Source organism: Thrips palmi, unplaced genomic scaffold (genome assembly GCF_012932325.1).
Source record: "Thrips palmi isolate BJ-2018 unplaced genomic scaffold, TpBJ-2018v1 HiC_scaffold_18, whole genome shotgun sequence".
NCBI lineage: Eukaryota > Metazoa > Arthropoda > Insecta > Thysanoptera > Thripidae > Thrips > Thrips palmi.
The window spans coordinates 21,003,291-21,031,184 of record NW_023144627.1 but is presented as its reverse complement, the minus strand read 5'-3'; the positions used below and the strand labels follow the sequence as shown (position 1 = coordinate 21,031,184).

The following is a 27,894-nucleotide window of genomic DNA, read 5'->3' as shown; positions in this document are numbered from 1 at the left end:
TAACTAGTACTCGTTTAACTAGGATTGGTCTGGTACTTTTAACCAGACTTTTTTAGGCCAGGCCAGCCCTAGCGGCCGAAAGCAGGGACGAGTAACCTGGCCGCCCTCTCGAGTCGAGCCGGCCGTCTAGAAATAGAGGCCGGGGCGGTCTGCCGCGGGGGCCGCGGGGGCTGTGGGGGCGTCGGGGTCGCGGCGCCCCGACTGCCAACTCTTTGGTGCCGCCCTGTATTGAGCAAGGATTGGGAATCGGGTCGCAGGGCCCCGTTACATCGAGACGTGTGAACTGGACTTGCCTGGCAAAGTCACCAAGTATTTATGTCGATTGAATAAAAATTACAACAGCACAATAACAATGTCTAAATTTATTTAAAAGAACAAAAATATGTCACATAAGAATGCTATACATTGAAAAATACAAAACAGTCAAAAAAATATCATTGGAAACCATTATCTCGGGTGGTAAAAAGGGCTGGATGATGAGAGGCAATCGTGGAAATTAAAACAATTCCTGGAATAGAGAGGAATTTGCTAGGGGCATCTACATTCTACAAATAACAGACAACAAAGTAAGGGGGTTGGCAATTAAACATCCATGAGAGAAATGCTAAGCACACTTAGTCCTAGGAGGCGAAAGATTGCACATTTAAGGCGGTAGACTAGTTCCTCTACAATTTACAGCAGTACAATCACTTAATTTTTCTACGGGTCATCCAGTATTAGAATATGAAGCATAATATCACTAGTATAATTCAAAGAACAATTTAAAAGCCACTTGTACTTGTTTCCCAGCGAGGCCAGACGTCACAAGCAAATGACATAATATCAAATTTAAACAAAATGCATTCTTCAACAAAACAACAGACTGTCTGTTCCATTATCATGTCCGTTAGGCGCTTAAATTATCATTAATAATGCCAATTTCAACGTACTCGTACAGTATTAATACTTTTAAAGTAAAAATAATAAATAAATAAATTCTTTGTTGCACCATCAGCCAAGTGTGGGTTAGCTTCCATCTGTTTTCATCCCTTATAACGATTGAAATGCTTCACTGTCCCTGCGCTCACTCGGCGAGCCGCCCAATCTCTATTTCCTCTACCACAACTGCACAGCGAGTTGTTTTAGACAATAGGTCCTCGCGCGGGCCGCCGGCTCGGACCGCCAATGTGGGGTCCCCGGGGGCGCCGCGAGGGGTTGGTCCGCCCGCCGAGAGATGGCGCTGGTGGTGGGGTGATGCAGGGTGGTTGAGGCGGGAAGTTCGAATTGTCCTCCGCGAGCCACTCAGTGGGCGATGGGGATCATCTTCTCCGCGGGGCCGAGCGCGGCCTGGGGCAGGGGGGCCTCCACGGTGAGCACGCCGTCTTTGCTGAGGGAGGACTTGATGGACTCGGGGTTGGTGCCCTTGGGCAGGAGGAACTCCCGGTTGTACTCGCGGTACACCGACTTGCTGTCCGTCTTCTCCTCGTGCTTGGCGTGGACCTGGAACAGAACAACAGGACAAATCATTTTTTGCAGTGTCGTTTGGCAGGCCCCGTAGCGAGCCTCGTTACAGCGCGTCCCTTCCCCAAGTACTGTCAAGGGACTGCATCGTTGCATCACTGCAGAGACTGTGCGGTGCGGGGGAAGAGGACAAGTGTCCTGCGGAGCCTCACGTCAGTCGGACCATCAGGCCGTCGAGGGCTGTGGGCTCTGTGGGCGGCCCCGCCGGCCCCACCCCTCGCGTGACCAGTTACGCTGCAGTCGTTTCCACAGCTGCCATTTTCACACAAATCATGAAACATGAACTTGTGGTGCGACCATTTTCACCCAAATCATGACACATGGACTTCTGATGTGCGTCCTCCTGTTAGCAGACTGCAGCCGTGAGGGCAAGCAGGACGGGTGTCTGCTCATTGTCATCGCCGGCCATAACACCACGTTTCGGCAGTACACTGTGGCCTAGCCTCGCAGAGGGACGTGCCGACAGCGCGGCCTAGCCTCGCGCAGGGGCGTGCTGGGGCGCCAGACAATGCGTGTGAGCGCCCAAGGTCGGGCACGCGTGCGGGGGTGGCGGCTAGATCGATTCTAGCCACTGTTTTCGTAAGACTGCCGGTCGCCCGGTCGCGTCGGGTAGGCAGGCCCGAAGGCAGGCCCAAAAGGCAGCGCCAAAACACGCACATGATAGGCTAGACCTGGAATGATCCTTTACCAATGCAGGCTGGGTGTCCTCCCGGCAAGATGAGTGTTTTCCAACCTTTCCAGACCACTGAAATCTGCAATTGTCTCGCATCCTTTGGCAGAGTTCCTGCTGCTTCACCATTTCGACGTGCTGTGTGTGTATGTGTGTGTGGAGGTGGTCGCCAATGATTCCCAGCCAAAACAATAATGTCCTTGAGCTGCCGCAGGGGTGCACACACAGACAACGTCGAGGGGGGTCGCCTGGCAAACTAATTGAACGAGGAGGAGGAGAAGGGGAGCAACAATAAGAAGAAGACCGCCATGATGAGTGCGCAGAATTCACGACTATTCCCTTCCCTTTGGGTGGTGCATGGCGGGGCCGGGCCGGGGCCGGGGGTGGCGGGGGTAAATTGCTCGCCGCGGTGAGGGGGAGGGGGGGGAACGACGATGATTTTAGGAAGGGCTTTAACCTCCAGACTCACCCCACCGCACAATAAGCACCCCGTCAAACTGCAGACAGACAGTCGGTCGCTCTGTCTCTCTCGCGCCCAGACGGGGTGCCCCACGAGTGCGAGAGAGACAGGGCGACGCGTTCCGCCACGCCGCGCGCCAACTCCCCCAGTGCCACGGCAGTGCCATCAGCACCTCGACAGCGCCCCTCTGCGGCAAGTCAAAGGCCGGCATTGTGGACCGCTTAATTGCCTACCTAATCGGCCAGTGCAGGCACAACACCTCGCTTCAGGGGTGTACAGTGGGCCAGAGGACCGGTGGAGGCGGCCAAAACTCCAGACGCGTTTTGAGCTCCAGTTTCGCTAAATAGGACTCGAACCGGACGTGTGACCCCACCAATGGATTGCTCTCCGAACGAGGAATCCATTGGTGGGGTCACACTGTGGCCCACTGTGCTTCGCTGCGCTTGAATTTTGTGCATTGTAAACATTATGCTCAATTTCTTGCACCCCCCCAAAAAAAAATAAAGCTTACATGGTAATTTAGTGTCCGTCGGAGGGGGAAGTCTGCGTGGCGCTCCGGCCGCCCCCTTGCGGGGCCATACGTCCCCATACAATCTAGCGGATTACCCTCAGTCATCCCGTAAATCGCGGCGACCCCGGACGGGGCGTGGCGAGGCGTGGCGGGGCGGGGCGTTCTAATGCGGCGTTCGCTAAAGAGGGCCGCCCTGCTCGCGCAACGCCCCCTAGCGGCAAATTTATTCCACTAGCGAGTGGAGGGGGCAGGGGGCACGCGCGTCAAACAGAGAGGGACGAGGGACAGCCCAGTGCGTGGGTGGGTGAGTGGCAGCCCTGATTTGGCGAGGTCGTTGAATGGGCTCCAATCATCCCTCCAGCACCCCTTCACCCAACCCCTTCCCAGTGTAGCGAATTGCCAGTCACGGGGACGATTTTCGCGACGACCACACCAGGGCACGAACAAAGCCACATGGTTATCAATTTTATTTTTCCCTTTTTGTCTTTCTTTTCGCCTCGCGCTAGCCCGGTGAGCGAAATCGTTTCCACTCCTCGACGTTCCTCGCTTTGACAGCAATCTGGGAGCGTGGCTGCGTCACCGTCGAGAAATCCAGGGCCGAGTGTGACCCGAGGCGAGGGATTAATCACTCCGAAAAGGATCCGCCTCGGGTACCACTTCGGGTGTAGCACTGCGACTCCGCCGGTACCGCCGGCCCCAATAACACGTTTAACGGCGTGCGATTTCGGCGGGCGATACGCCGAGCGAGCGGACGCAGAAGGGGCGGGCAGTGGCGCGAACATCGCCTGGGTAAACACCCGCTTCGCCACGCTGGCCGATAGGGCCAGACTACAACAAGCGGACCTCTAGGTCTCAATTAGACCCCCGCACAGTGGGCCAGAAGACCGGCGCAGGCGGCCAAAACTCCAGACGCGTTTTGAGCTCCAGAGTCGCTAAATGGGACTCGAACCGAACGTGTGACCCCACCAATGGATTGCTCTCCGAACGAGGAATCCATTGGTGGGGTCACACGTTCGGTTCGAGTCCCATTTAGCGACTCTGCAGCTCAAAACGCGTCTTTGGCCGCCTCCACCGGTCTTCTGGCCCACTGTGCGGCGGCTGGCCGTGGGCGTAGCCAGGGAGTGGGCGTTGGCGGCGCCCGGTCCGCGCTCCGCCACTGGAGGCCGCGGACACGCCTCGCTTCGGCCGGAGCGAGCGAGCGTTCCAGACGGACTGCCTTCGCCGCCGCCTTGTATGGGCATGGCTGAGGTGCCCAGTGTGTGAGCCTGCCAGCCAGCCGCCGGTCGGCCAGTGGGGCCTAACTGACTGGGGTCCCGTCCGGCCCGTCCGGCAGAGTCGTTCTCGTCACTCTGTCGCACCTTAACGGGCGCCCCGTGAGAGCGAGAGAGACAGTGTGCCGGCCCGGCCCGTCCGCTGGACGTGTGGGTTTGGTATCGCGGCGCTCGACAAGTCCAGTGTCTGCGCGGACCGCCGCCTGCACGTGACGTGCACCCAAAGACATCCATCGGCGGCATGTTGAACGAGCAGACAGCGAGCTATTTATCCTAACTCCCAAACACAAATGAAGTTTGATTTCAAATATTTTTTCCCTGTGTGTTGTACCTACGCGGCGCGCTGCTGTCCCAGACAGACCCCAGTCCAGACTGCGTGCGTTTAAGCCCCACTGCGGTGCCACTTGCTTGCCACTACACGTCCTGAACACCGCCTTCGAGGAACGCCATGCCGGGGGCGGGGCGGAAATGTTGCACACGACGCGTTTGCGTGGGATGCACACACACACACACACACACACACACACACACACACACACCCACACACACACACAGACAAACACACACTCACAGGGTGCAGCTCGGTGACTAAACTGTAAACGGACATTGATCTCACGCTCCAGTGCACGTGCAAAATTTCATAGGCCTCCCCCAAACGCATATAACCTCATCCACCTCCCCCCTTCCTCTCTCTCTCTCTCTCTCTCTCCCTCTCCCTCTCTCTCTCTCCCTCGGACCTGTCTGCAGCTTGCTCCTCCCGGCCGCTTCCTCTCTGCTCCTCCACAAATACTCCCCCCACTTCCGGAAATCAGGTGCGCCTGGATGCGCTTCCGGTCGGTGACAGGAGAGAGCCCTTACAGAACGAGAAGTCCTGATTCGGGCTGCTGGGATGGACTCATGAGGGACTGATGGGTGGACTGACGGCATACTGAAGGGACTGAGTCCGACAGGTTGACCAAGGGGTTGAACGGGTTGAAAAGGTTTCATATTTCGGACTAAATTCAACCTCGGAACGGGTTGATACTAGTCCGACCGGGTTGAATCGGTCGGTCGAAAAAACGAACAGAAGCGAGAGTTGAACCCACACGCTCGGCTTGGTGTCCCGACACCTTAGCCGTTACACCACGGCTCATCTCTGCTTCACGGACTGACGCGGAGCGGTCTGTATCTTCGCTTGCGCCTAGCTGACTCTTGTCTTTTGTGCGCTGTTATGCGCCCAGGCAAGCTGTATGGCGAATGATAAGTGTTTGTGCCTACACCCACTGTATTCTCGTAATGTATTTCAAGCTTGGACGAGCTTGGACTTGCACCCAATAAGTTCGGTGCCGATAAGTTCTGGGCAGCGGCCTGCATTGATTTTAGTCAAAAAGTTTCGTTGCTCACTAAAATATATTTTGCATTTTTCTTTTCGTCCCGTCCATCTGCCTTGCATTGGTCGACTTACGTACATAACCACGTGGCCGTCTCTTAATATTTGACTAATAACTCCATCGTGGCCATCTTCTATCAGTTCAAAGAGTGTGGGAAGAGTCCGGCTGGTCCGCCAAGGGACACTGCGGGGTTGACCAGGTTGACTAGCGGACTGGATGGACTAGGGGCGTACTGGTCAACCCAGGGCATACTCTGAGGAGACCAGCAGGTTGACCAAAAGTCCGACCAAAATACTCTGGCATACTGACGTTGGACCGTGGCACACTGATGCATACTAGTATCAGCCTGTTCGCAACCTCTCTGTGGACTTCTCGTTCTGTAAGGGAGAGAGAGAGAGAGAGAGAGAGAGAGAGAGAGAGAGAGAGAGAGAGAGAGAGAGAGAGAGAGAGAGAGAGAGAGAGAGACGGCCATTAAAATGGCGGACGACAGGCAAGCACTTTGCGGTGTTTGTGAGACTCGAACTACGGCAGCACTTTACCCCCTTCCCCTCCTTTCACCTCTCCCCCTCTCTCTCCATCTCAAAATCCGGCGCCACTTCGAGAAAAGCCAGGAGGCCGGGAGAGCCGAGCGGGGAGAGAGAGAGATTGGGAGAGACTCGCGAGGGGTGAATCTGAGAGTGGAGTGTTTGTAGTCCAATTATGCTCCCTGGCACACCGTCGCGCCCTCGCCACTGTTAAAAAACGAACCAGCCGAACGGTGACATGCGGAAATTCCAGGGCAAACATTATGGCTGGCAAGAAACGCCAAGAAGATCGAAAAGAAAGTCAAAAGTTCAGTCACCCTGAAAACCGATCATTTTTCAGTGACACTGACTCGCCGAGTTAATGTTCAGGCTGTCGCTTCTATTATTTATTTTTTCAGTTTTTTTATTTTTGTTGCTAGAACCGATCGCTCGTCCATCCGTGGCAGTGGCGCAGGGGCCCGCAGCCGGCGGATGAACCCACATGGAAGGGGGGGGGGACTTGAAACCCTGCTCCATCAAGAGGAAAGTGAGTACACCGTGGCACGTCCAACGGGGGCAGATTTGTCATTTATTAATATTTTTTACGTCCTCCAAGTCAAACGCGCGGGCCATATGGAGTGTCTACAATCAGGCTATCCTCTGGAGCGTGCCTGGACTGCCCGCCCCGCCCCGCCCCGCCCCGCCCCGCCCCGCCACGCCCCGCCCCGCCCCGCCACGCCACGCCCCGCCCCGCCCCGCCACGCCACGCCCCGCCACGCCACGCCCCGCCCCGCCCCGCCCAGCCACGCCCGTCTCGTCTGATCGCATTTCGCGTCCATGTTTGGAGCCGCGCGGTGTGTCACTGGAGCTCCGTGGCTGGAGCGGCGTTGCATAAGGCATTAATCCAATGCTTTGTTTGGCAGCTCGGCACGAATTTCAGGTAAAAACAAATACTTTAAAGTATGTGTCAGGAGCAGGGTTGACTTTAAGAAGCGCTTAGGCCTGAACAAATTTTGGACAAAAAGACTTACGGTGTTTGCCACTGAGACCACAAGAATGAAAATTGCCGAAGACAGTACTTCTGGACGCGCCTCACAGGCCGCGACGAAACGCTTTCGGTTTCTGGCAGTGCCGCGACCGTGCCTGACTCCGCCTATTTTCGCGTCAATGCGGCAATGGCTCTTACAGTGCGGGACCGCCGCGGCGCCGCAGCCTTGGAGCCGGCCCAAAGTCGGCCCGAAGTGAGACCAAACGGCGAGCCGAAGGCACGCCGAAGGCACGCCGAAGGCAGAGGCAGGGCAAGGTCCCCAAGGCCAAGGTCTCCGAGGCCAACTCCACGCGCGCGCCGTGGATTTGCCAGAAGACCGGCGGAGGCGGCCAAGACTCTAGACGCGTTTTGAGCTCCAGAGTCGCTTCGCTGGATGGGACTCGAACCGAAAGGGTGACTCCACCAATGGATTCCTCGTTCGGAGAGCAATCCATTGGTGGGGTCACACGTTCGGTTCGAGTCACCTTTAGCGACTCCGGAGCTCAAAACTTGCAATAAAATGGGAGTTATCTCAGTGTGCTTTCTCCTCGCAGCGACCCAATGGAACCCCGCGACGCGCGACGCGAGGCGTGGAAGGTGCTTGCCCTCCACGCGTGGTGGGCGAGGCCAGGCCGGGCCCACATTGTCTTTCATTGTCGTCTGCCTCTGGGAGAGGGGGAGAGGGGGACGTGGAGTGGGCGTGGTGACAAGGCGCAACCCCTCTCGGGAATCCTGAGGACCGACCGTCACTCTGATCCAAACCAAGACCCTCGCACGGTGGGCCAGAAGACCGGTGCAGGCGACCGAAACCCTAGACGCGTTTTGAGCTCCAGAGTCGCTAAATGGGACTCGGACCGAGCGTGTGACCCCACCAATGGATTGCTCTCCGAACGAGGAATTCATTGGTGGGGTCACACGTACGGTTTGAGTCCCATTTAGCGACTCTGGAGCTCAAAGCGCGTCCAGGAGCTTCGGCCGCCGGCGCCGGTCCTCTGGCTCGCACCGAGTGACGCTCCGAGTACACTCCGCGCACAGAGTCCCCCGTAGTGTTGTCGCGAGAGCCGCGGGCGCAGCGGAGCGGAGCGAAGTTCAAAGTCACGGAGCCGCTGCACTGCAGAGCGCTGCCTCCACCAGGCCGCCACCCCGCGTGCCGAGCCATCGTCGGCAGAAGAAAGGTTTAAGGTTTAAGGATGGACGTTCAACAAACGGCTCTGTCAAGCATGAGCCTCTCACTGTTACTTAGTGAGGTTGATGGGCAACACAGGGGGCCCTTAGTCCGCAGAGTGCGGCTCCGAAGAGCCACACTCCGCTGCGCGCGTACGAATGGGGTGACTGTCAACCTTGTGGTACAGTCAGGGTTTTGACCCACCCAATCTACTGCCCGCGCTGTACCGTCGTCGCAGCAGCCGAGGGTGCGTGTACTCACAGACCGCTCGTCCGGCGCCTCAGGTGTTGCACTGCCCCGTTAGGGGCAATGCGGGCGTCCTCCCGAGGGGACCCCCTGATAGGTTGTGGGAGACACCAGATTTCATAGGTCGAAGGCCGAAGCCGCATTCCCATCCATGAGGTGCCTCCCTTTGGGAGGGGTACCGGGTTTCACGGGGCGAAGGCCGTAGCCGCATTCCCATCCACGCGGTACCGCTCCACTTTGGTTCGTTTTTGCCACCATGAGATGACAGGCCCTTATCACCGGTGGAAAGACACGTGTAGTCACATGACTATCCTTAGCCAGACGACACAGGGCATAGCACCCTTATCCCGTAGCCGCATTCCCATCCATGAGGTGTCGCCCTCGAGTCGTAAAGTTTAGCTGTAAGAGAGTATTAAGCACACTACACCAATAATTTGATATACCACAAGACCGGCTGCCGACCCCCACCCCACCGCCATCAGGCCTAGGCTATAAGAGTTGGCGAGGGCAATCCACCACGACGCTGCCGAATCTGGCGCGCAGAAAGTAAGAGTGCATGGCCCGCTGATCTGCAAGGAAAGGACATGCGACATGCAAATGGGCCAGCGCCCGCCCCACTGAGGCCTCGGCCACCTCCGTCACCACACGCTGGAAGGGGAGGAGGCGGAGGGGGCGAGAAGGCAATAGACAAGGAAAGAAGCGCCAGCGCGAATGAGAGAGAAAGAAGGAGCGAGCGGAGCCCCACCCCACCCACGCCTGGACCACCGCACACAGACGAGGGGAGGGGGAGGGGGGGTGCGAGGAGCAGGCCTGGTCGCCGGACTAGGCCTAGAGCTGTAAATGAGCGTGAAAAAACACAAAACAACGCCGGGCCCCGACGCCAATGCTGCCTGCTGCCGGGTGGCGACCCTCGTTGCCATGGCAACAGAGACGTGCGTGGTCCGCATCGCCACGGACCGGGAGGGAACACCACGCTACTACAAACGCTGTACAAATGCAAGGAGAACAATCAGCCCTGATGCCCTCATTGGGCTACTCGCACACCACACGGACACGGCTCTCGGTGACACACCCCAGTGCCTGTAAGCCTAGCCCTAGCCAATGCCGCGCGGAGGGACCAAACCTGCAAGGGGATGCACTTGATGCCCTCTCACCTGGTGCTGCACAACACTCATGCCTCCGCCACTGAACATCCGTACTGCCCTTGTACACGTCATACGTCACCAATCCGACCGCCTCGCTGATCCGGCCTCCTCGCACGAACTTGCAGGGCCCGGGTGGCGTGGCCGTCGCCTGGCCCCCACCCCCGCTCCAGCCAGCAGCTGCAGGGTCGCTGCGTAGGGACGCCGGGACGCCACCAGGAGGCACACAAAGACATTGCCAGTCTTTCGTTGATTACTCGGACACCGATGCACTGAATCACTTGACACTCGCACAGCACACGCACTACTGCAAACCACATCGCCTCGTACCACACTCAAACTTGAACTCCCACTTTATACCACCCCTCGCGGCCCTCGAATACGGAGCTCCCCAAAACACAGCCGCCCGGCAGCATGGCCGCCGCCGGTCCCCCCGGCAGAAGAAAGGAACGGGGCACTAATAAGTCACTCAGCCAGACCGCCGCCGGGCCCACACCGGAAAATCGTAAACACGTCAACGGCGGGCTCATTCTCTTTTCGACCAAACTTGGTGCGAAACTGGACGCTATGTGTGTAGAGCGAGCACGCTGTGTGGGGTGTGAGCCCGACTAGAGGCCAGGCTTGTTGATTCAAATTGTTGGCGTCCCACTCACACTCACACACACACACAAACTGCACGCGCTTCGCTAATGACTGACACTACTTCCGTCAAACGACCAAGAGGAAAAAATGTTGTTCGTCCTGGACGTAGGTCCAGGACCTAACGGAAGGATTTAACCCAAACTCGACGAAAAGTTCGTAAGCATTTTCTCTGTAAGCTTGTGTACGCTCGAAATGTGACGTATTTCACTGTGAAAGTAGCCACTCACCAGAAGCTTGTTGTCGACGGTCTTGACGACGATCTCCTCCGGGGCGTACTGCGACACGTCGAACCTCAACTTGAGCTTCTTGTCGCCGCCGTCCTCCTGGATGAGGGGGCTGTGCAGGCCGTCCAGCCAGGTGCTGGGGCCGCTGGCGGGGCCGCTGGCGATGGGGCCGCCGCCCTGCTGGGTCGTGTTGGAAGAGCTAGTCGTGCTGCAAGGCAAACGAGGCTCCAGTCAGCGAAACGCACCACTCCCAACACTCTTCGTAATTTCATTTGTCTCTTTGACCGCACTGTCGAGAAAATAATTTGGAAAATCTCGATGCGGTGTTCGGGAGGGTGCCTTCCGAAGCTCCGTTCTTTTTTTTCCCAAAAACTTTTTCAACAGTGTGAACAATTGATAAGCTACCGTAAAAGTTTGATTTCAGTTTCCCAGTACCCCCCAAAGACACCCTAACAAATTTGAACTGATGAATTATGTTACAAGATCGTATTTACATATTAAAATAATTCAGCACCACCAACACTGTTTCTACTTGGTTAGTACAAGTGTTACGTCAAAACTGAAGTTATTTTCGTCAACGTGTTACTTTCAAACACCCACTCACCAGCCTAGTTATCTCACACTTACCACACTGGTACTTACTACATGAGGGCAACACGTTGCTGACAAGAAACTGGTGACTTTACTGACAAAAGTACCCTATCTGACTGGTTTCCCCCTTATGTCGTAAAAACTGATGCAATGGGAAGATTTAAAAATGAGAGTAAGCACCTGGAGAATTTTTCGAAGGCTGAGCCCATTGGAGGGAAGTTTGGGAACCTGGTGGAGCCTAAGAGACCGGGGCCGGAGTCTCGTATTGTACCGCTCGACGTGCTGCTGCTGGAGGTCTTGGTTTCTGAGGTCTCCGATCTGTGGCTGCACACAAGTAGCAACGGGAAAAGGTTAGTGCGTTTAGTTTAGCTCCCAAAGCGATCACCTTGTTAGTCGCCCTCGGTCGCCCTCCAGCTACCGGCTGCTAAAAAGTCACAGCTTCCAATTCGTTCAGGCAAACAATTCCTGTTAACAAGTATCAACTTCAGACTCGTTCCGGTAAACAAGACTTGAACGCAACAACTGACTTTGATTTCGACACGAAGCTCTGCCCCGAGGCGAGTCTCTCTGGACACTTGAGGCGATTCGGTTGCCTGTTTGCCACTCCCCCTGGTTAAGTCGTTACACATGTCGCGAGCCAGCTCATCTGCCTTGTCTCGCGTGCCTGCTTTGCCCGCCACATGGCAGCATGGCCCACCACTCCCCGAGCACGAAGCTGCCAGATAGCATCTCGCATGCGACTTTAGCACCGGTAGCTGATCGGGCCGGGCGGCAGGAAGAGGCAGCCGTAAACTCGTTACGACTTCCGGTCAGGTACTATGACTTTATTTCGCAAAGAGTTCTCGACTTGTAGGCCAGTCCTGCCTCCGTCGCGAAATTCAATCTGGCTGCCTGATGGCTTAGTAACCGATGGTGCCAAAAGGCTCCACTCCGCGTATGGGAAATTAATCGATATACCGGCGAAGAGAGAGGCTCTCCATTTCGAGCACCGAATCACGAATTAGGAAGAGATAAGCTGTTGCTCATTAAGCAAAGCACAGCCCTGATATCAAAAACAACAAAAAATGCATAGATTTGCAAATCTACTACTGCCGTCAACGAAAAGAAAAACACGACAAACAAAACTTATTGAAATCAAGAAGGCCGTGGGCTGAAAGAGTAAAACAAAGTGAGTGTAAAGCGTTGATAACACAGAGGTATGTTTAAAAAGCTCGGCGTACTACATTTAATTTTAGAATTATTTGGTTACTATTAGGAAGCTTGAGCGTGTGCAGAGTTCTGTCTCGAAGCATTTTTCATTTCGTACCTCGATTCGCTCCCACATACACACATTGGACACATACTGCACATACATACACACTACAGTCACATACTGTACATATCTACACACACAAGCACACTCACACACAAGGCAATGTAATAAAAGAGAGGAAGAAATTAACGAAACGACCCTATCCCTCCAATTTATGTGCTATATTTATTGCCGCGTTAGTACCGCCCCCTCCCCCTCTTCGCGACAGGACGTCGCCAAACGAGTGTGGGTGTCACGTCGTCGCGCACGGGTTGAATGCACCTCACGGGACGCGCTGCGATTTTGATCGATGAATAACATCGACTCGTCGATTCGTCGCCAAGTCGCAGTGGAGGAGACGGACAGGTGAATGCGAATGAATGAACGAATGGTCGCATGAAAAGCGGATCATCTCCGTCTTCCTCGCGCACCGCGAGGCGTTCTGTGGGGCTGCGAGAGACAGAGGTTCGAAATGAGCGCGCTGCCAGTGTTCATTGGCACCAACGTATGGCTTCGCCACCAGGCACCGAAGGGCCAAAGGCAGACTCACAGTGGGTTACGCACTGGCCGGCTTTTGCTTGGAGGACAGACACTTCCACCCCTCAAACCGGCACACCGCATACTTTTCCACATTCCATTTACTCAAACATTCAAATAAATCCCCTCTCGCCGTTTTCTGAAAGAGAATTTGGCAGAAGCGAGTAAGTCCGCTGGCCGGCCGGTCTGCCCGTTTGGACTGGGCCCCCCGGGGAGACTTATCAGGCTGGGGGCGTCCCTCCCCTGCGAGCCCCAGGGGGGCCCCACCGCGGCTTGCCTCGCCTCGGGCCGGCCGGCGGGCAACGGCGGGCAACCCCACACCGTCTCCCAACCTGCTGCTCCCATGCTCCCAATCCAGTGTTGCCTAATTCAGTGAAGCATCGCACAAAAAAAGTAAATAAGACGCAACCGCGATCGGACGCGACCGGACTACAGCGCACTGCGAAAAAAAAAATTGCGCATGTACTTGTGTACCTTACTTCCACCAGAGCGACAGGTCCCTCTGCCATTCCTCAACGCCGAGGCGGCCCCGGAAACGTGTTTGTTTCGCTGTAAAGTGAAACAAACCGCGCGAGGCATGCCATGCGCCCGGATGGACACCTGTTTCGTGCGAGTGTGGCAAGCCTGTTTTTTACAGCCAACTTCCCGCCAAGAAAAAAGCGGAAGGGACGTTTTCTGGGCGGCGTGGCCGAGTTTCGCGCGGCCGTGTTGGCACACCTGAGGGTCTAATGGGGATGAAAGCGGACACCGGAACGCACCCATCCACCCCCCCCCCAGGGGTCAGAAGAGGGCGGGCAGAACGACCACTAAGGAAAAGTGGAGTGCGCCCCACAAAAAAACAAAAAACAGGCGACTTGCACAAATAAAGAGGAGAAGTGCTTTGATTTTTGGTCAGGTTGACCCATTTTGAGAGTTGAGCTCGCATAGAGTACTTTCGGAGTCGAGTCTCAAAACCTACAGTACGTGCGCACTAAAAAAAATCAAGGTAGTCAATTTAATTTTTTGATGGCATTGTGGTGGTACCAGCCTGGCTGCGTTGTTGGTTCAAGACGCCTTGGACGGCTCAATTTTTTCTTCCCCCTGGGTGTGCACCGTGCGACTGAATTTGTACGAATAGGGCTTGCCTTGCCACGATCAATCACAATGGGAGGGTCTCGTATATCAAGGGAAGGAGGGAGGGAGTGATAAGAGGGACCACGGACCACCCTCACACTCACACACACACTCACTCACACTCACACACACACTAACACACACACACACACACACACATCCCCTACGCCTGGCACCGCACGCTCCAGCGTACACCGGCATCACACGTGGCCAACCTCACCGTACGCACCTTGCTCTCCCCTCGCACACACCGTTGTTGAAACGGGAACAGATTTTCTTCCCTCTTAATCGAAACAACAAGATAAGCGATTGGACGCCTGTTCCACAGCGAGGCCGTTTTGAGCTCCAGAGTCGCTAAACAGGCCTCGACCCGAACGTGTGACCCCACCAACGGATTCCTCGTTCGGAGAGCAGTCCATTGGTGGGATCACACGTTCGGTTCGAGTCCCATTTAGCGACTCTGGAGCTCAAAACGCGTCCGGGGTTGCTGAAGCCCTGAAGGGCGTTCGCACCCTCCTGGTTAATTCCGCACCCTTTTACTGCGTCACTGTAAGGGCGTCAATGCTTCATAAAAGTCACGGCCCCAGGGGCGTGGCTGCTTTCAACAACAACAACATGTTGCCTTTGTTTTTGTTGGCGGGAAAAAGAAGACCACGTGCAGTGGGAGGGGGCAAAGGGACGGACGGATAGACAGACAGACAGACGGACAGACAGGCAGACAGACAGACAGACAGACAGACAGACAGACAGACAGACAGACAGCCAGGCAGACAGACACCTGGCCCCTAGACAGTCGCCTCAAAGGTAGACAAAAAGCCACACTCTGCCCCTGTAAGAAGGCGAAAATCGCTGCCCACTTTGACCCCCCTCCCTGAGGCCGGCTCTGGCTCCGCCACTGACGTGCGCGGGCCGACGGCAGCGCGGGTGCGCTGGTACCCAGCCGGCGGGACGCGGCGAGACGCCAGGTGGCCGCAGAGAGCTCCCCACCTTGACCGATATGACCATTTGTGACGGCGCGCTGCAGTCCGGACCTGCTGCAGCAGCATGCCACTGGGTGCGCCCGGCCCGCATCGAACGGTGCACCACAACGTCTTGGGTGCACTGCCGAGATCTCCTTCTTCGTCACACGAACGGAAGGCTCCGTGCCGTCGCAGCACAGCGAAGGTAGCAAGGATCCGTCGAGTTCAATCGCACTTAGTTTGGCAGTGTAGGCTTCTTTGAGAGGTCGTCCCGACGCGCCTGCGGATGACAACGCCGCAATATCAGCTTCACGTCGTGAAAGGCACGTCCGACAGGGAGTCCCTCGCATCATCCCCGGCCATTTTTGCGTCGCCGGAAAGGCGCGCGACACACTTGTGCAAGCTACTTGTCTCCCCCCCCTCTCTCTCTCTCTCTCTCTCTCTCCTTAAACGCAGGCCGCAGGGGGTTCCGTCCGATTCTTACGACTGCCTCCCCCTCCCCTTCCCCCTCCCCTTCCGTTTTACGTCTTCCCTCCCCACGTATAAATCCTCTCCCTTTCGTTTGAAGGTCACGCGGCTCGCACCCCACACCGCGGGGCCCATCCACAAACCACGTAACGGCCTCCGCCCCCCACCTTGGCGGCAGCGTCTCCGTCTGCTGATCTCGGAGGCACGCATTCCCAACTTACTTCGAAGCGAAAAGCGACCGGTCGCAAGACGGCGCTGCGTGAAAATTAGCCCGCGGCGACCCTAAAGCGTCGAAGGGCGAGATCTACAAGTCGAATTACACTGTAAGCCCTTGGCGGGCTTCCGGAGGCCGCAGGACCGAAGGGTGCTTGAGGTTGAGGCCACGCCGCCCGCAGCACGCACTGCACTAGCACTGCACCGCCTCCGTCTCTCTCGCACGCAGACGGAGCCTGCTGGCCAAGCTGCACCCAGCGGGCTTCGGCCGTTTACTCTGACAAAAAAAAATGGCCGTTTTGTTTTATTTACGTGTTCGACTCGGCAAAACTCGCCCACTACTTTCCCTTTCAGAGAGAGAGAGAGAGAGAGAGAGAGAGAGAGAGAGAGAGAGAGAGAGAGAGAGAGAGAGAGAGAGAGAGGAAAGTGCGGGCCTAAGCGTTCCACGGGCATTGTGGACAAATGAGGCTGGGGTGCGGGGGAGAGAGAGAGACGCAGGGAGTGACAAAAGTACTGCAGCACACGGCGACGACTAGTATACGAGCCCACTAAAGAGGGCGCAAAAAGTAATTTCGCCACTGATTTATTCTCTTTATATTTTTTGTACGTCGTTTTATGCCCTTTTTTTCTTCCTTTTTTCGTCCCCGGCGATAAGCGGCCCTTTACGGTCAAGAAAAGAGGAATCCGACGAGGGGAATGAAAACCGCAACCAGTGCAGGCAACATCGCACAGTGGGCCAGAAGACCGGTGGCCAGAAAGCGGACAAAACTCCAGACGCGTTTTGAGCTCCAGAGTCGCTAAATGGGACTCGAACCGAACGTGTGACCCCACCAATGGATTCCTCGTTCGGAGAGCAACCCATTGGTGGGGTCACACGTTCGGTTCGAGTCCCACTCTGAAGCTCAAAACGCGTCTTTGGCCGCCTCCACCGGCCTTCTGGCCCACTGTGCGCCGGGGCCCCAAATAACGCGCGTGCCGACACAAGGATTGGCATTTCGTTTCAAGAGACCTTCGCACGGCGGTCTGTACTGCCAACCTCAACGCCTCAACGCCCCTTGAAAATGTTTTGTTTTCGTAAAGTTGGCAGCAGCCGAGGACCCCATGATGGCGCAAGATGACTTTGGCAGAGAGCGGCAACGACCAACCCAATAATTTATTTGGCCCTACCTCCTGTCGCTGACTTGACCGATGGAAGGAGGAAAACACACCCATTCGCAGCACAGCCGGCCAGAGGCAGACAGACAGGCAGACAGACAGACAGACAGACAGACAGACAGACAGACACAAAGGCAGGCAGACGCAGTCACTCACAAAATACATACTGTACTGACATTCGCTGTTCTTTTCCTCCTTGCAAACTTATCCTCCCTCCTTCCACTCCTCCTACACACACACACACACACTTACATACATACACACTCACGACATCCTGCCCGCATTCATTCAAATGCCAACGACACAGTGTCCTAGAAAAAGTAAAGCGCACGTCTACAAGCAGCAGAAGTGCTGTCCATAAAAAGAAAGGTCTGATAAGACAAAAAAATAACTCGAGTAATTTTTTTTTTGTTCTGTTCCGAATGAGATGAAAAGATTTGGATTCTGAAAGTTGGCATACTTGTCGAGTATTGCCGAGCTGCTGTCGTTACGTTACTTGGGTTGGTTACTACGAAGCGTGAGTCATCGGACCGCGGAGCAGAGCCTCGCGCATACCTGCAACAAAACGAAAACAATGTCATTAGGTCACTCCATCTCGATTTCGGGTCACTATTTTTTGTCTCTCTCTGCCGCGAGGTCACGCATTCGGAACGATCTCATTTGCATCTATTTTCCCAGCGCCTTGCGTGTGATGTCATCGGTCAAGCCGAGGTGACGTCACAGCGGTGGAGCGTCAAGCGCGACAGAGTAGGAAATGAGAAGTGCTTGGCGCGGCCTTTCAAGTCAACCAACCGACTGGAGGCACCTGCTGGAAGTGCCTAATTGGAAGGACCTCACTGGAAGGACCTAACTGGAGTTACTTCACTGGACCTAACTGGAAGTACCTCACTGGAGGTACCTAACGGAAGTTACCTTACTGGAAATACCAAGGTGGCACGATTCCTAAGTGGAGATGGACACCCAACTGGAGAAGCTCCCTCTGCCGGTCATTAACGCTCAGAAATGCTCCAGCGCGCCGATTTCCGACTTCCCCCTCCCCCCCTCGTTTTACGACTGAGTCCGGCGGAGGACCCTCCCAATGTCAAATGGAAACCCAAATTCGATCCGCCTCCGTGGCGCTGGGCGGCGCTGGCCGAGGCGGGTTCAGTTAGGCGCGCTCGCGGGCCGGCGGGACGTCCAATCACAGATAAGGAGGTATCCGTCGAGGTCCTGGAGGCAGGGCCCTGGTAGGGCCGGCAGGCAATCTCGTTTATCGTCCACTGTCAAAAACGTCCGGCGAGGGGGTGCTGCAGGGCGCCAGCCTGGGAGGTAGGCAATGCAATGCAGCGGTGCATCGCTGCGTGCGATTGCCTACCTCCCAGGCTGAGGCACGCTCAGTGGGCCAGAAGACCGGTGGAGGCGGCCGAAACTCCAGACGCGTTTTGAGCTCCAGAGTCGCTAAATGGGACTCGAACCGAACGTGTGACCCCACCAATGGATTCCTCGTTCGGAGAGCGATCCGTTGGTGGGGCGATCTGCGTGTTTCTCCTAGACAGTCGATCGCCGACGAGCCGAGCGACGGGTGCGCTTTGTTTGCCTGGGCTGTCGCTCGGCTGTGACGTAAGTGCCAACACCTTCGAGAAGACGGAAGGTAAGCACACATCACTCCAGCCGCGTCGTCAAGGCGACACACTCGCAAAAAAAAAAAGTTCGCAAAGTGTGTGAAAATGCTGGAAGCACTGGATTCACGGTCGCAGAGGCAGTTGGCAGTCTGGGAAGATGAAACAAGACTTTGGTAGAACAGCCGTGATTCTACTACAACTACGGTGCAATTTTTCCTGAGTGCAGCCGACGCCGGTAGTCGAACCCGGTCGCGCGGCGCCGCGCGCCAGACACGCCGGCGTCTGCCGCCTCTATCGATTGACCGCGAGTGGGAGGGGAGGGGGGAGGGGGGAGGGGGGAGGGGGGAGAGGGGGAGGCGTCTGGACCGGGATGGCGCCCGGACATCACGCACAACGCGCTCATAGAAATATCAAGAAAAAAACGCTCCATTCCGGGAGAAACAGGCGCATTAAATTTGCATAAGACTGTGGCCACGGCACCGTAATTTTCTTTGCAGGGAAATGCGAAGGCGGTGGAAAAATTGAGCGCGATTGCTTGGGTGATTACGTTAACGCATGGTTGGCGCACCTGCGCACAGCAGTTTAGGTCCCGGACGCGTTTTGAGCTCCAGAGTCGCTAAATGGGACTCGAACCGAACGTGTGACCCCACCAATGGATTCCTCGTTCGGAGAGCAATCCATTGGTGGGGTCACACGTTCGGTTCGAGTGCCATTTAGTGACTCTGGAGCTCAAAACGCGTCTAGAGCTTTGTCCGTCCCCACCGGTCTTGTGGCCCACTGTGGAGGAGGGTGCATGGCTGATGCCGCGACCCCACCTGCTCTGGGTCAAGGGCGTGTCAAGGACAGCCTTGACGGCGCCGAGCAACAGAAGCGATCCGACGCACACCAACTGGGTCACCGGAAATGAACAAAAGTTGGCGACGGCGTTCCAAAGCCGCGAAACTAATAGGCGCGATCGGCACGAGGGTGTGCGGCGAACAGACAGACAGACAGACAGACAGACAGACAGACAGACAGACAGACAGACAGACAGAGCGTGGCTTTCCCTGAACGTGACGCGGCATATCATCAGGCGTCCCTGCAGGGTGACGCTAACCACTCCGAGGGATCGCAGTGGGACTTGGGCCGCGGCCAGGACACACTCAGAGAGAGAGAGAGAGAGAGAGAGAGAGAGAGAGAGAGAGAGAGAGACTACGGGAATAAAGAATCCGCCCTGCATCTCCGCCACGCACATTATTTCGGTCCTCCTCCGCCAAAGGTCGCCCAGGGCATAGCTCGCGAGGCGGTGCTTGGGCCGCTCCCGGGACAGGGACAACGATTCGAGGCGCCCAGGGTGACATTCTTCAGGGGCCGTCCGTAAACAAACAGGACGACAAATTTGGGCCTTTTTTTTAAAGAAGTGCCGTCCTGACCCTGACGTTGTTGCTGTTGACACTCCCGCTTTGCGAGAAGGACGAGCAAGGACCACCGAAACGCCTCGGAATTCCTGACGGCGCAGAAGAACGCTTCAAACACCCCTGGAGCGGACTCTCTTGTTGTTGTTGTTGTTGTTGTCTCGTTATCGTCGGACCGCCTCCGCGTTTCGCCCTGGCCCGGCGTTCTATTTCCCGCGCTCGTAAAAATGAAGCCAGGCTTCCTTGATCGCACGTCCGCGCGGTTCGAGGATCACTTGCGCAACCCATGCGCCCTCCGCCCCCACCGTGCGACTTACAGTGTGAGTCACTACTGGGGGTGACTCAGTCAGCGTGGCGGTCAAGGCCGAGGCAAGGACGGGAACCAACCTTCAGGGAACCTCCACTGGAAACTGGCGATGGAACTAGGCGACAGCGGAGGACTTGAAGACGGGTGGCAACCCTAAAAATAAGTGCTAGAATGCAAGGAGGAGAGGGACGGGTGGCTACCCTATCGCTGCAAGGCGGACGGGGGACGGGGGGTAACCCTAGGCCCGCCACCCCCGCCCCACCTTGTTATGCTTATCCGCGTACTGCGTTGCCTCGGCAGGCTCGGCCCGGCAGCGTGATTAATCGTCCGATAGGGTGTCCCCTCGTCGGGGTGGGAATCGCAAATTGGGAGGGGACGCGGCAAGGCAGCCAAGGCGGTCAGCTGATGCGGGCGGAGAAGTGGAGCAAGAAACCAGGTCCAAAATTTCCGGAGAAAATGAAGAAAAACTCAACCCAAAAATTAGAAAGAGAATCTTTTTCAAAAAATATTGACAAAATGTGTACTTTTAGAATAAAATTTTTACTTTTTTTTGCGGAGTTGGTACTCGACAGGCAGCCTACATGCACCAGGATTATCACCGCCACCGCGGCAGTGTGTACGATTAGATCTCTCGGACTGTAGGATCACGCTAGAGTGGAAAAAAAATCGCGAAAGTTCCGGTCGCAGTCTTAATTCTCCTCTCGAAACCAAACCGAGAGCATTCTCGAGAGCATTTTCGAGAGCAATCGAGGAATCGCATGCTGCAGGCACGACGGCCAATCAGAGATCGACACGCTGCGGGTGATTTGCATACAGCGATTTCTCATATCTCGGCGCGCAAATGCCGCGTCGGTGTATCGAACACCAATCAGGCGGGGCTGGTATTAATCGATTCATCGATCGGCCTTCGAACATTCAGAGAATTCAGCTCCCTTCTGCTGCTGTCCACGATTTTGCAGCAGCAGCAGCAACAACAAAAACAACAACGCGAAAAGGCGAGTGGAATCGCATTTTCCAGACGTAACTTGCTGCGACGGAGGAAAAAAAGTGAAAATAAGAAGGGGATTCTCTGAATAGAATCCGCTGCAGTGGCACGCGCGGTGACGAGTCGCGAAACGCCCCAGAATACGTTTCTCCCAACAGACGTCAATTTCCGCCTCAAGGGGCGCCACGGGTGTGTTGCGGAAACGGAGGCAGATTGGGTGTCAGGAGGGTGGGATTGACGGACGGACAGACAGACAGACAGACAGACAGACAGACAGACAGACAGACAGTCTTAGGGGTGGAAACGGGAGTCTGCGTGGGGTCCTGGTGCAGCCACCCCTTGGTCGGAGGCAAGCCGGATTTTATTGGTCAGTGGGCAGGCCGGGCAGGCCGGGCCGGGCAGGCGGTCCTCAGGAGTTTGTTTCTTCATGCATATTCGGAGACCATTGAGATTCCGACTCGACGTTGGCTCCAGAGGGGCGGCCTCTTATTGGCCGGGTGCGGGCCACTACACTGGGGGCCACCCCGTCCCGGCACCACCTGCAGGCATGCCACCGACGCGTCGAGCGCCGATTCAAAACTCCAGCAAGGAATAAAAGTCGGGAGGAGTGATGAAAAAATTACCACACAATGGGGTTGTTCCAGAAAGTGTGGTGGAATGGGACCGACATTCTGATGAACCGACTACATGAAAATTCCTCGGTCCTAGCGGACATTGAGGTCATTTTGTTGCGAAAATATCGAAAAATTGCTTTGACGCCCCGCTCACAAAAATTTTAAAAATTTTGAGCTTTGATCCACTAAGTGATACCACCAGGTCTTCACGCGCACACCCACTCATACCCACTCGCCTACACGGACTCACACACACACTCACACGAAGCAGACCTATCCGCCTGAGTCCGATGTCCACGTCAATCAAAGCAAATGGGTTTTTAATAGCCGTGGCTCGCAGCGCCCCGCTTGGCGCGGCACGGCGCGGCACGGCGCCCCAGCAGCGCCCAGTGACGTCGAATCACCTCCGAGATCATCCCGGCGACAGAAACCCCTCATGACCCACTGCCAACAAAGCCAAATCTCAACCAAAATAAACTATTTGGTTCAATTTTTTTTAACGATTTTTTTCTTTTTGACACGGCGACACTCGGCGACACTATGGTTGTCCCGCATGGTAGGGCGGGGAACCTCGCAGGTCTGACTACTATACGCGACTTGGTACTTGTACAGTACACTGGTTGCCAGGCAACGGTACGGCACAACACGGCGCCAAGGCTGACCGCCTGACCCGGTCGGCTCGGCTAGACACCGCGCCTTCTCGGCCGGAAAGCAATCAGCAATTTCACAAATAAATCCACGCCGCGGCCGGGAATCGAACCCGCGCCCACGCGGCCCGCGCCGGCCGTTGGCTTCCAGAAGTTGGCACGGCTTCCAGCATGCTTCCAGGCCTCCGCCCACCCCGTCGCGCTGTCTCTCTCGCACCTCCACGGGGCGCCCCGTGAGTGCGACAGAGACAGAGCTCAGCCTGCGGGACGTGCTAGTGACTCCAGCTCCAGCCCCGCTGCGTGACCGGCGCCCGTTCTTCAAGGGCCGGCCGCGGTTCTCCGGGAACACCTCGGCTATTACGCTGTCGCGCCGTCTCCCTCGCACCCGCGCGGACAGCCCCGCGCGTGCGAGAGAGACGGAGCGACGAGAGCCGCCCGCATGCACTGTCCGAGGTAAAGTTCAAACACGGCGCGCCGGCACGCAGCGATGAGAAATTCACGCGGCCGTCTCTCTCGCCCCGGCGGCCCGGCGCAGTCGCGTTTTGAGCTCCAGAGTCGCTAAATGGGACTCGAACCGAACGTGTGACCCCACCAATGGACTCCTCGTTCGGAGAGCAATGCATTGGTGGGGTCACACGTTCGGTTCGAGGCCTGTTTAGCGACTCTGGAGCTCAAAACGCGTCTAGAGTTTCGTCCGCCTCCACCGGTCTTCTGGCCCACTCTGGGGCGGCGCCGCGTGTGGGTGCGAGAGGGACGGCTTAAGGAGGTGGTAATGTGGGCGGGCCGTAATGAACCGGGGGGCTATGCAACTCGATCCCCGCGGAGGGAGCGCCTTATGGAGGAGGACGGCGGCGCGCCCAAAGACAGAGGCAGACTGCAAACAAAACGCGATCGGTAAACATGCGAGAAGTCGAGTGCATTGCCAACTTTCCGAAATAACTCCGCGGCTTCGCGCACACAACGACTCGCCGCCACGCCCTCCACGCTCGGCTGGTTGGCTGGGAAGCGGCGCCAAGCGGCGCTCTGTCGGCTCTGTCCCTCTCGCACCTTGAGCGACCCACTGTGAGTGCGAGAGAGACAGAGCGACGTACCGGAATCAGCCGGCTGGCCCGCGTCCGGCTGTCAGTTCGTCCCCGCTGGTCCAGCAGGATGATGCTGCACAGTGGGCCAGAAGACCGGTGGAGGCGGCCAAAATTCGAGACGCGTTTTGAGCTCGGCTAAGCAGGACTCGAACCGAACGTGCGACCCCACCAATGGATTCCTCGTTCGAAGAGCAATCCATTGGTGGGGTCACACGTTCGGTTCGAGTCCCATTTAACGACTCTGGAGCTCAAAACGCGTCTAGAGTTTTGTCCGCCTCCACACTGTGCGCCAAGCCAAAGCCCGCGGCAGGCAAAATAGCGCCTTGGTTGGTGTTCTGCGGACAGTGCAGCGTGGGTCGCCTTTCGCGGCGTTCGGTTTCGGATCGACCAAGACCGGTCGGGCCGGCCTCGCTCTGTCTCTCTCGCACCCCTACGGCATGCCCCATGAGTGCGAGAGAGACAGAGCGACCAGCCGGCTGGCACCGAGCCCCGTGCGATTCACTCGAAGCTCTTATTGTGTCGTCTGCTAGTGTCGCTCTGTCTCTCTCGCACTCATGGGGCGTCCCGTAGGGGTGCGAGAGAGACAGAGCGACGTCAGGCCAGCGCACTAGACGACGGTGCTGCTTCATAGTGTGCGGACGGAGTGCTTGGCAGGACAGACCGGCAGACAGACGTTGACCCCCTCACTGTGAAATGTTTCACAGTGTGGCCGCGGTGGTGGTGACGGCAAAGTGCGGGCACCGTGGTCGCACCTCACCTCAGCACTCCCTCGGTCCCGTTCGCTGGGCCGGGGGGCACACCGAGTTATTTACCTAGTTATTGCGGTTCAGAAAGCCCGCTCACCGGGAGCACTATTCCCCTAGTTATTGCAGTTCAATGTTGAGAACACTGTGCCGTGCCGAGCAAGTCCCAAAGTCCCAACTAGGAGCTGTACAGTGTGGGCACCGGTCGGCCTGGGCTGCGTGGGCTATTCGCGGTATAGCCCCCCGGGGCGGCAGCCGTCAGCCCGTCGCTCTGACTCCGTCGCACTCACGGGGCGTTGCGTGGGTGCGAGAGAGACAGAGCGACCGAGCGCAGAGGCCAGGCCCTTCGGGACCGTTCGCAAACACCAGCGAGACGCGACCGCGACACCTCGCAGTGGGCCAGAAGACCGGTGGAGGCGGACAAAACTCTGACGCGTTTTGAACTCCAGAGTCACCAAATGGGACTCGAACCGAGCGTGTGACCCCACCAATGGATTGCTCTTCGTACGAGGAATCCATTGGTGGGGTCACACGCTCGGTTCGAGGCCTGTTCAGCGACTCTGGAGCTCAAAACGCGCCAAGAGTTTTGTCCGCCCCCACCGGTCTTCTGGCCCACTGTGCACCTCAAAGCTAGCCGAGGCTGTCCTTAAGGATTCGTCGGCCTGTCTCGCCCTTACGCGCCGTGAGTGCGAGAGAGACAGACAGCGAGTGGGCGTTCGTTCGCCCTAGTGACAGTGCCGGCCGGCGAGGCAGCAGCAGCGAGCTTTGTCTCTCTCACACGCACACGGCACGCCCCCTGAGTGCGAGAGAGACAGCGCGACCCCCGGAATCAGTCTTGCCGGCAGGCGGGACGGGACGGCGGGACGGGACGGCGGGACCCCCTATCAGGCAAGATAACTTGCCAAGTCTGTCGAGGAGTCTCTCGAGGCCCCGAAAGTGAGCTCCCGGCTCACCTGGGCACTGGGCACCCACCACCCGCCTCGCGCAGTGCATCACAACAGAAGACGTGAAATATTGGACGCGGCAGGCCTGCAGGCAGGCACCGCGCCAGAAGTTCGCGAGCCCCATTTAAAAGGCTTTGCCGGCGACAGTGCAGCGGCAGAGCGGTGTCGGGTATCGGTGTGGTTTTGACAAGACATCGCCGTTTAAGGCTTTCCTTCGGGCTAGACTCATTCACAGAATCTTTATCGTCGCTGTCTCTCTCGCGCTTGCGCGTTCTCCACCGACCCTTTCCGATTAAGCACACTGATGTAAAGCAGCTGACGCCGTCCGAAAACAGACCGCTGTCGGCACAACGGGGCTTTTGGCGGCAAAGGCGCGTGGGGTGCGCGAACTGTACGAACTGTACTTCACCTCGCCGCCGGCGACACCGATCGGTTGCCAAGTGATCGCGGGGAGCGACGGCCCAGTCAGGCGCTTACCTGGTGGACGTCTTGAAGAAGTTGCTCTCGTGGTTCATGAGCTCGGACCGGAACCGTGTCATTTCATCCTCCATCTTCCTCATCTCGTTGTCGAAGCGCTCGCGGATGTTGCTGAACTCGGAGTCCAGGACGCTGAAGTCGCCCAGGTGCTTGATGGGGATGTCCCTCTTGACTCCGCCGTCGGCCATGGCTTCGCTTGCTTCGCTGGCTGCTGACTTGGATCGCACTTGACACTACCGGCGGCAGGGAGCACGTGTTCGCGCGCGGACGAGGACGACGGGGTGCGGCGTGGCGGCTCGGCAGCTCGATCGCGACTGAGCGGCGGTGCGGCGCGGCGCGGTGTGTCTCCTTGGTGTGGGAGGGGAGGGGCGGCGTGGCGGCGGCCCGGGCCGCGTCATGTATTTAAATAGCACCGCCCGCGCCGCGCGCGCGGCAGAGAGGGACGCGGCGAGGGCGGCCCGGCGCGTGGGACAGAGACGCAACGACGCGAGCCTCGCCGGCCCGCCGCCAGAGCGCGCTGCGGCGCCACGGCCCGCCGCCGAATCCGACCGCGCGAGGGCGCTCGCCGCGGCATTGGGCGCTACCCCGCGTCCACGAGTCCAGAGTGTTCTTCGCCTCGGCGTCTTTGGCTGGTCTTTGGCCGCCTCGGCGCCGGCTGGCTGAGTCACCCAGGGCGCCCACGAGGTTGCTGCAGACTCGCTCGGCACGCCCCGCGAGTGCGAGAGAGACAGCGACGGCCCGCTGCGTCGCCGCCAGTCGCCGCCAGTCGCTGCAGGTGATGGACCAGGAGGGCGTCCGAAAGGCGCCCGGCGACGCCGCATTGTTGCAGCGCCATTTGACAGCGATCAACCCACCAGTGGGCCAGAAGACCGCTGGGGGCGGCAAAAACTCTAGACGCGATTTCAGCTCCAGAGTCGCTAAATGGGACTCGAACTGAACGTGCGACCCCACCAATGGATTGCTCTCGGAACGAGAGAAAGGCAACCCTCCGCTCTCGTTTCCATGCTCAACGACATGTCAGCGAGCGAGAGTTAGAATGATCTGATCCGACATCCGGAGTGCGTGGCTGAAACCTGGCGAGTGGGAACTTCTGAAGAAACTCGTCAGGGAAAGTGCTTTTGGGAAACGGTCGGTCCTTTGAGTCGCCAAGGAGTTCGTTAAGGGCCTTTCTGACGGCTTTGCCGCGAGTCAGGGCGGGCGGTGCTCTGTCTCTCTCGCTCTCACTGGGCGTGCTGCAGTGGAGCGACAGAGACACCCACCGGGCCCGCCTCGTAAAACACACGCCGGGATGCAGCATCTTCAAAAACAAAAACAAGAAAACAACCGAAATAGCAGTGTGGCGACGCGGCGACGCCTCGCCCCGATTTGCCGTCCATTTGCGCAACTCTCTGCAACAAAAGCGTCCGTTTGACACATCAGAGCGTCGCGGAGCTGCCCGAATACAGCGTGGGCCACGCGTCCGCGAACGCCCATCGCCGTGCCTGCCTCCTCGTTTCCGTCTCTCTCGCACTCATGGGGCGTGCCGTGGAGGTGCGAGAGAGGCAGGGCGACGGAAACGACTCACCACGTGGGCCGGTGTGGCAGTCAGACTTAGGTGCACTTGTGGGTGGCGGTGACTCGAACGCGCTCTGTCTCTCTCGCACTCGTTGGCTCCCCGGCGACGGACTGCGGTTCGCTTATTCGCACGCGGCCAGAGGTGAGGCGTCGTCCCATTCCGATTCTGATCCACTGCTCGTCGGCACGCGCCGCTCTGTCTCTCTCGCACTCCCGAGAGGCATGGGGGACGCGCCGTGAGTGCGAGGGAGACAGAGCGGCAGCCCACTTTGTCTTTATAAGGACTCGGCGGCATCACCTGAATCACCCGGCCGCGCCGCCGCCGCCTTCTAGAGCATCCGCATGGACGCGGCCGCCGCCCATTTACAGTGACCAACTTTCCGAAAAACGGGCTGGACTTCCCCCAGTGGGCCAGAGGACCGGTGGAGGCGGCCCAAATTCTACACGCGTTTTGAGCTCCACAGTCGCTAGATGGGACTCGAACCGAA

General features: G+C 57.4%; 1 protein-coding gene across 2 annotated transcripts; it reads right to left on the bottom strand.

Annotated features, from left to right (window-relative positions):
• Nucleotides 1-344: 344 nt before the first annotated feature.
• Nucleotides 345-26,187, bottom strand: LOC117645534 (alpha-crystallin B chain). 2 transcript variants are annotated; one of them, XM_034385811.1, is made up of 4 exons: nt 25,853-26,187; nt 11,503-11,646; nt 10,735-10,939; nt 345-1,479 (listed from the first exon to the last, which is right to left on the bottom strand). In XM_034385811.1, the coding sequence occupies exons 1-4, from the start codon at nt 26,038-26,040 to the stop codon at nt 1,282-1,284; spliced, it is 735 nt and encodes a 244-aa protein (XP_034241702.1). In that variant the 5' UTR covers nt 26,041-26,187; the 3' UTR covers nt 345-1,281. The 2 variants fall into 2 exon arrangements, with proteins under 2 accessions (XP_034241702.1, XP_034241703.1); XM_034385812.1 differs by lacking the exon at nt 11,503-11,646.
• Between the last annotated feature and the right edge of the window lie 1,707 nt (nt 26,188-27,894).

Excerpts from the sequence above, each read along its gene's own strand:
- LOC117645534 (XM_034385811.1), bottom strand. The coding sequence starts at position 26,040 with ATGGCCGACGGCGGAGTCAAGAGGGACATCCCCATCAAGCACCTGGGC. Across the intron at positions 11,647-25,852 it reads TTCTTCAAGACGTCCACCAG|CCACAGATCGGAGACCTCAG; the intron begins GTAAGCGCCTGA and ends ACTTGTGTGCAG. Across the intron at positions 1,480-10,734 it reads CCGTCGACAACAAGCTTCTG|GTCCACGCCAAGCACGAGGA; the intron begins GTGAGTGGCTAC and ends GTTCTGTTCCAG.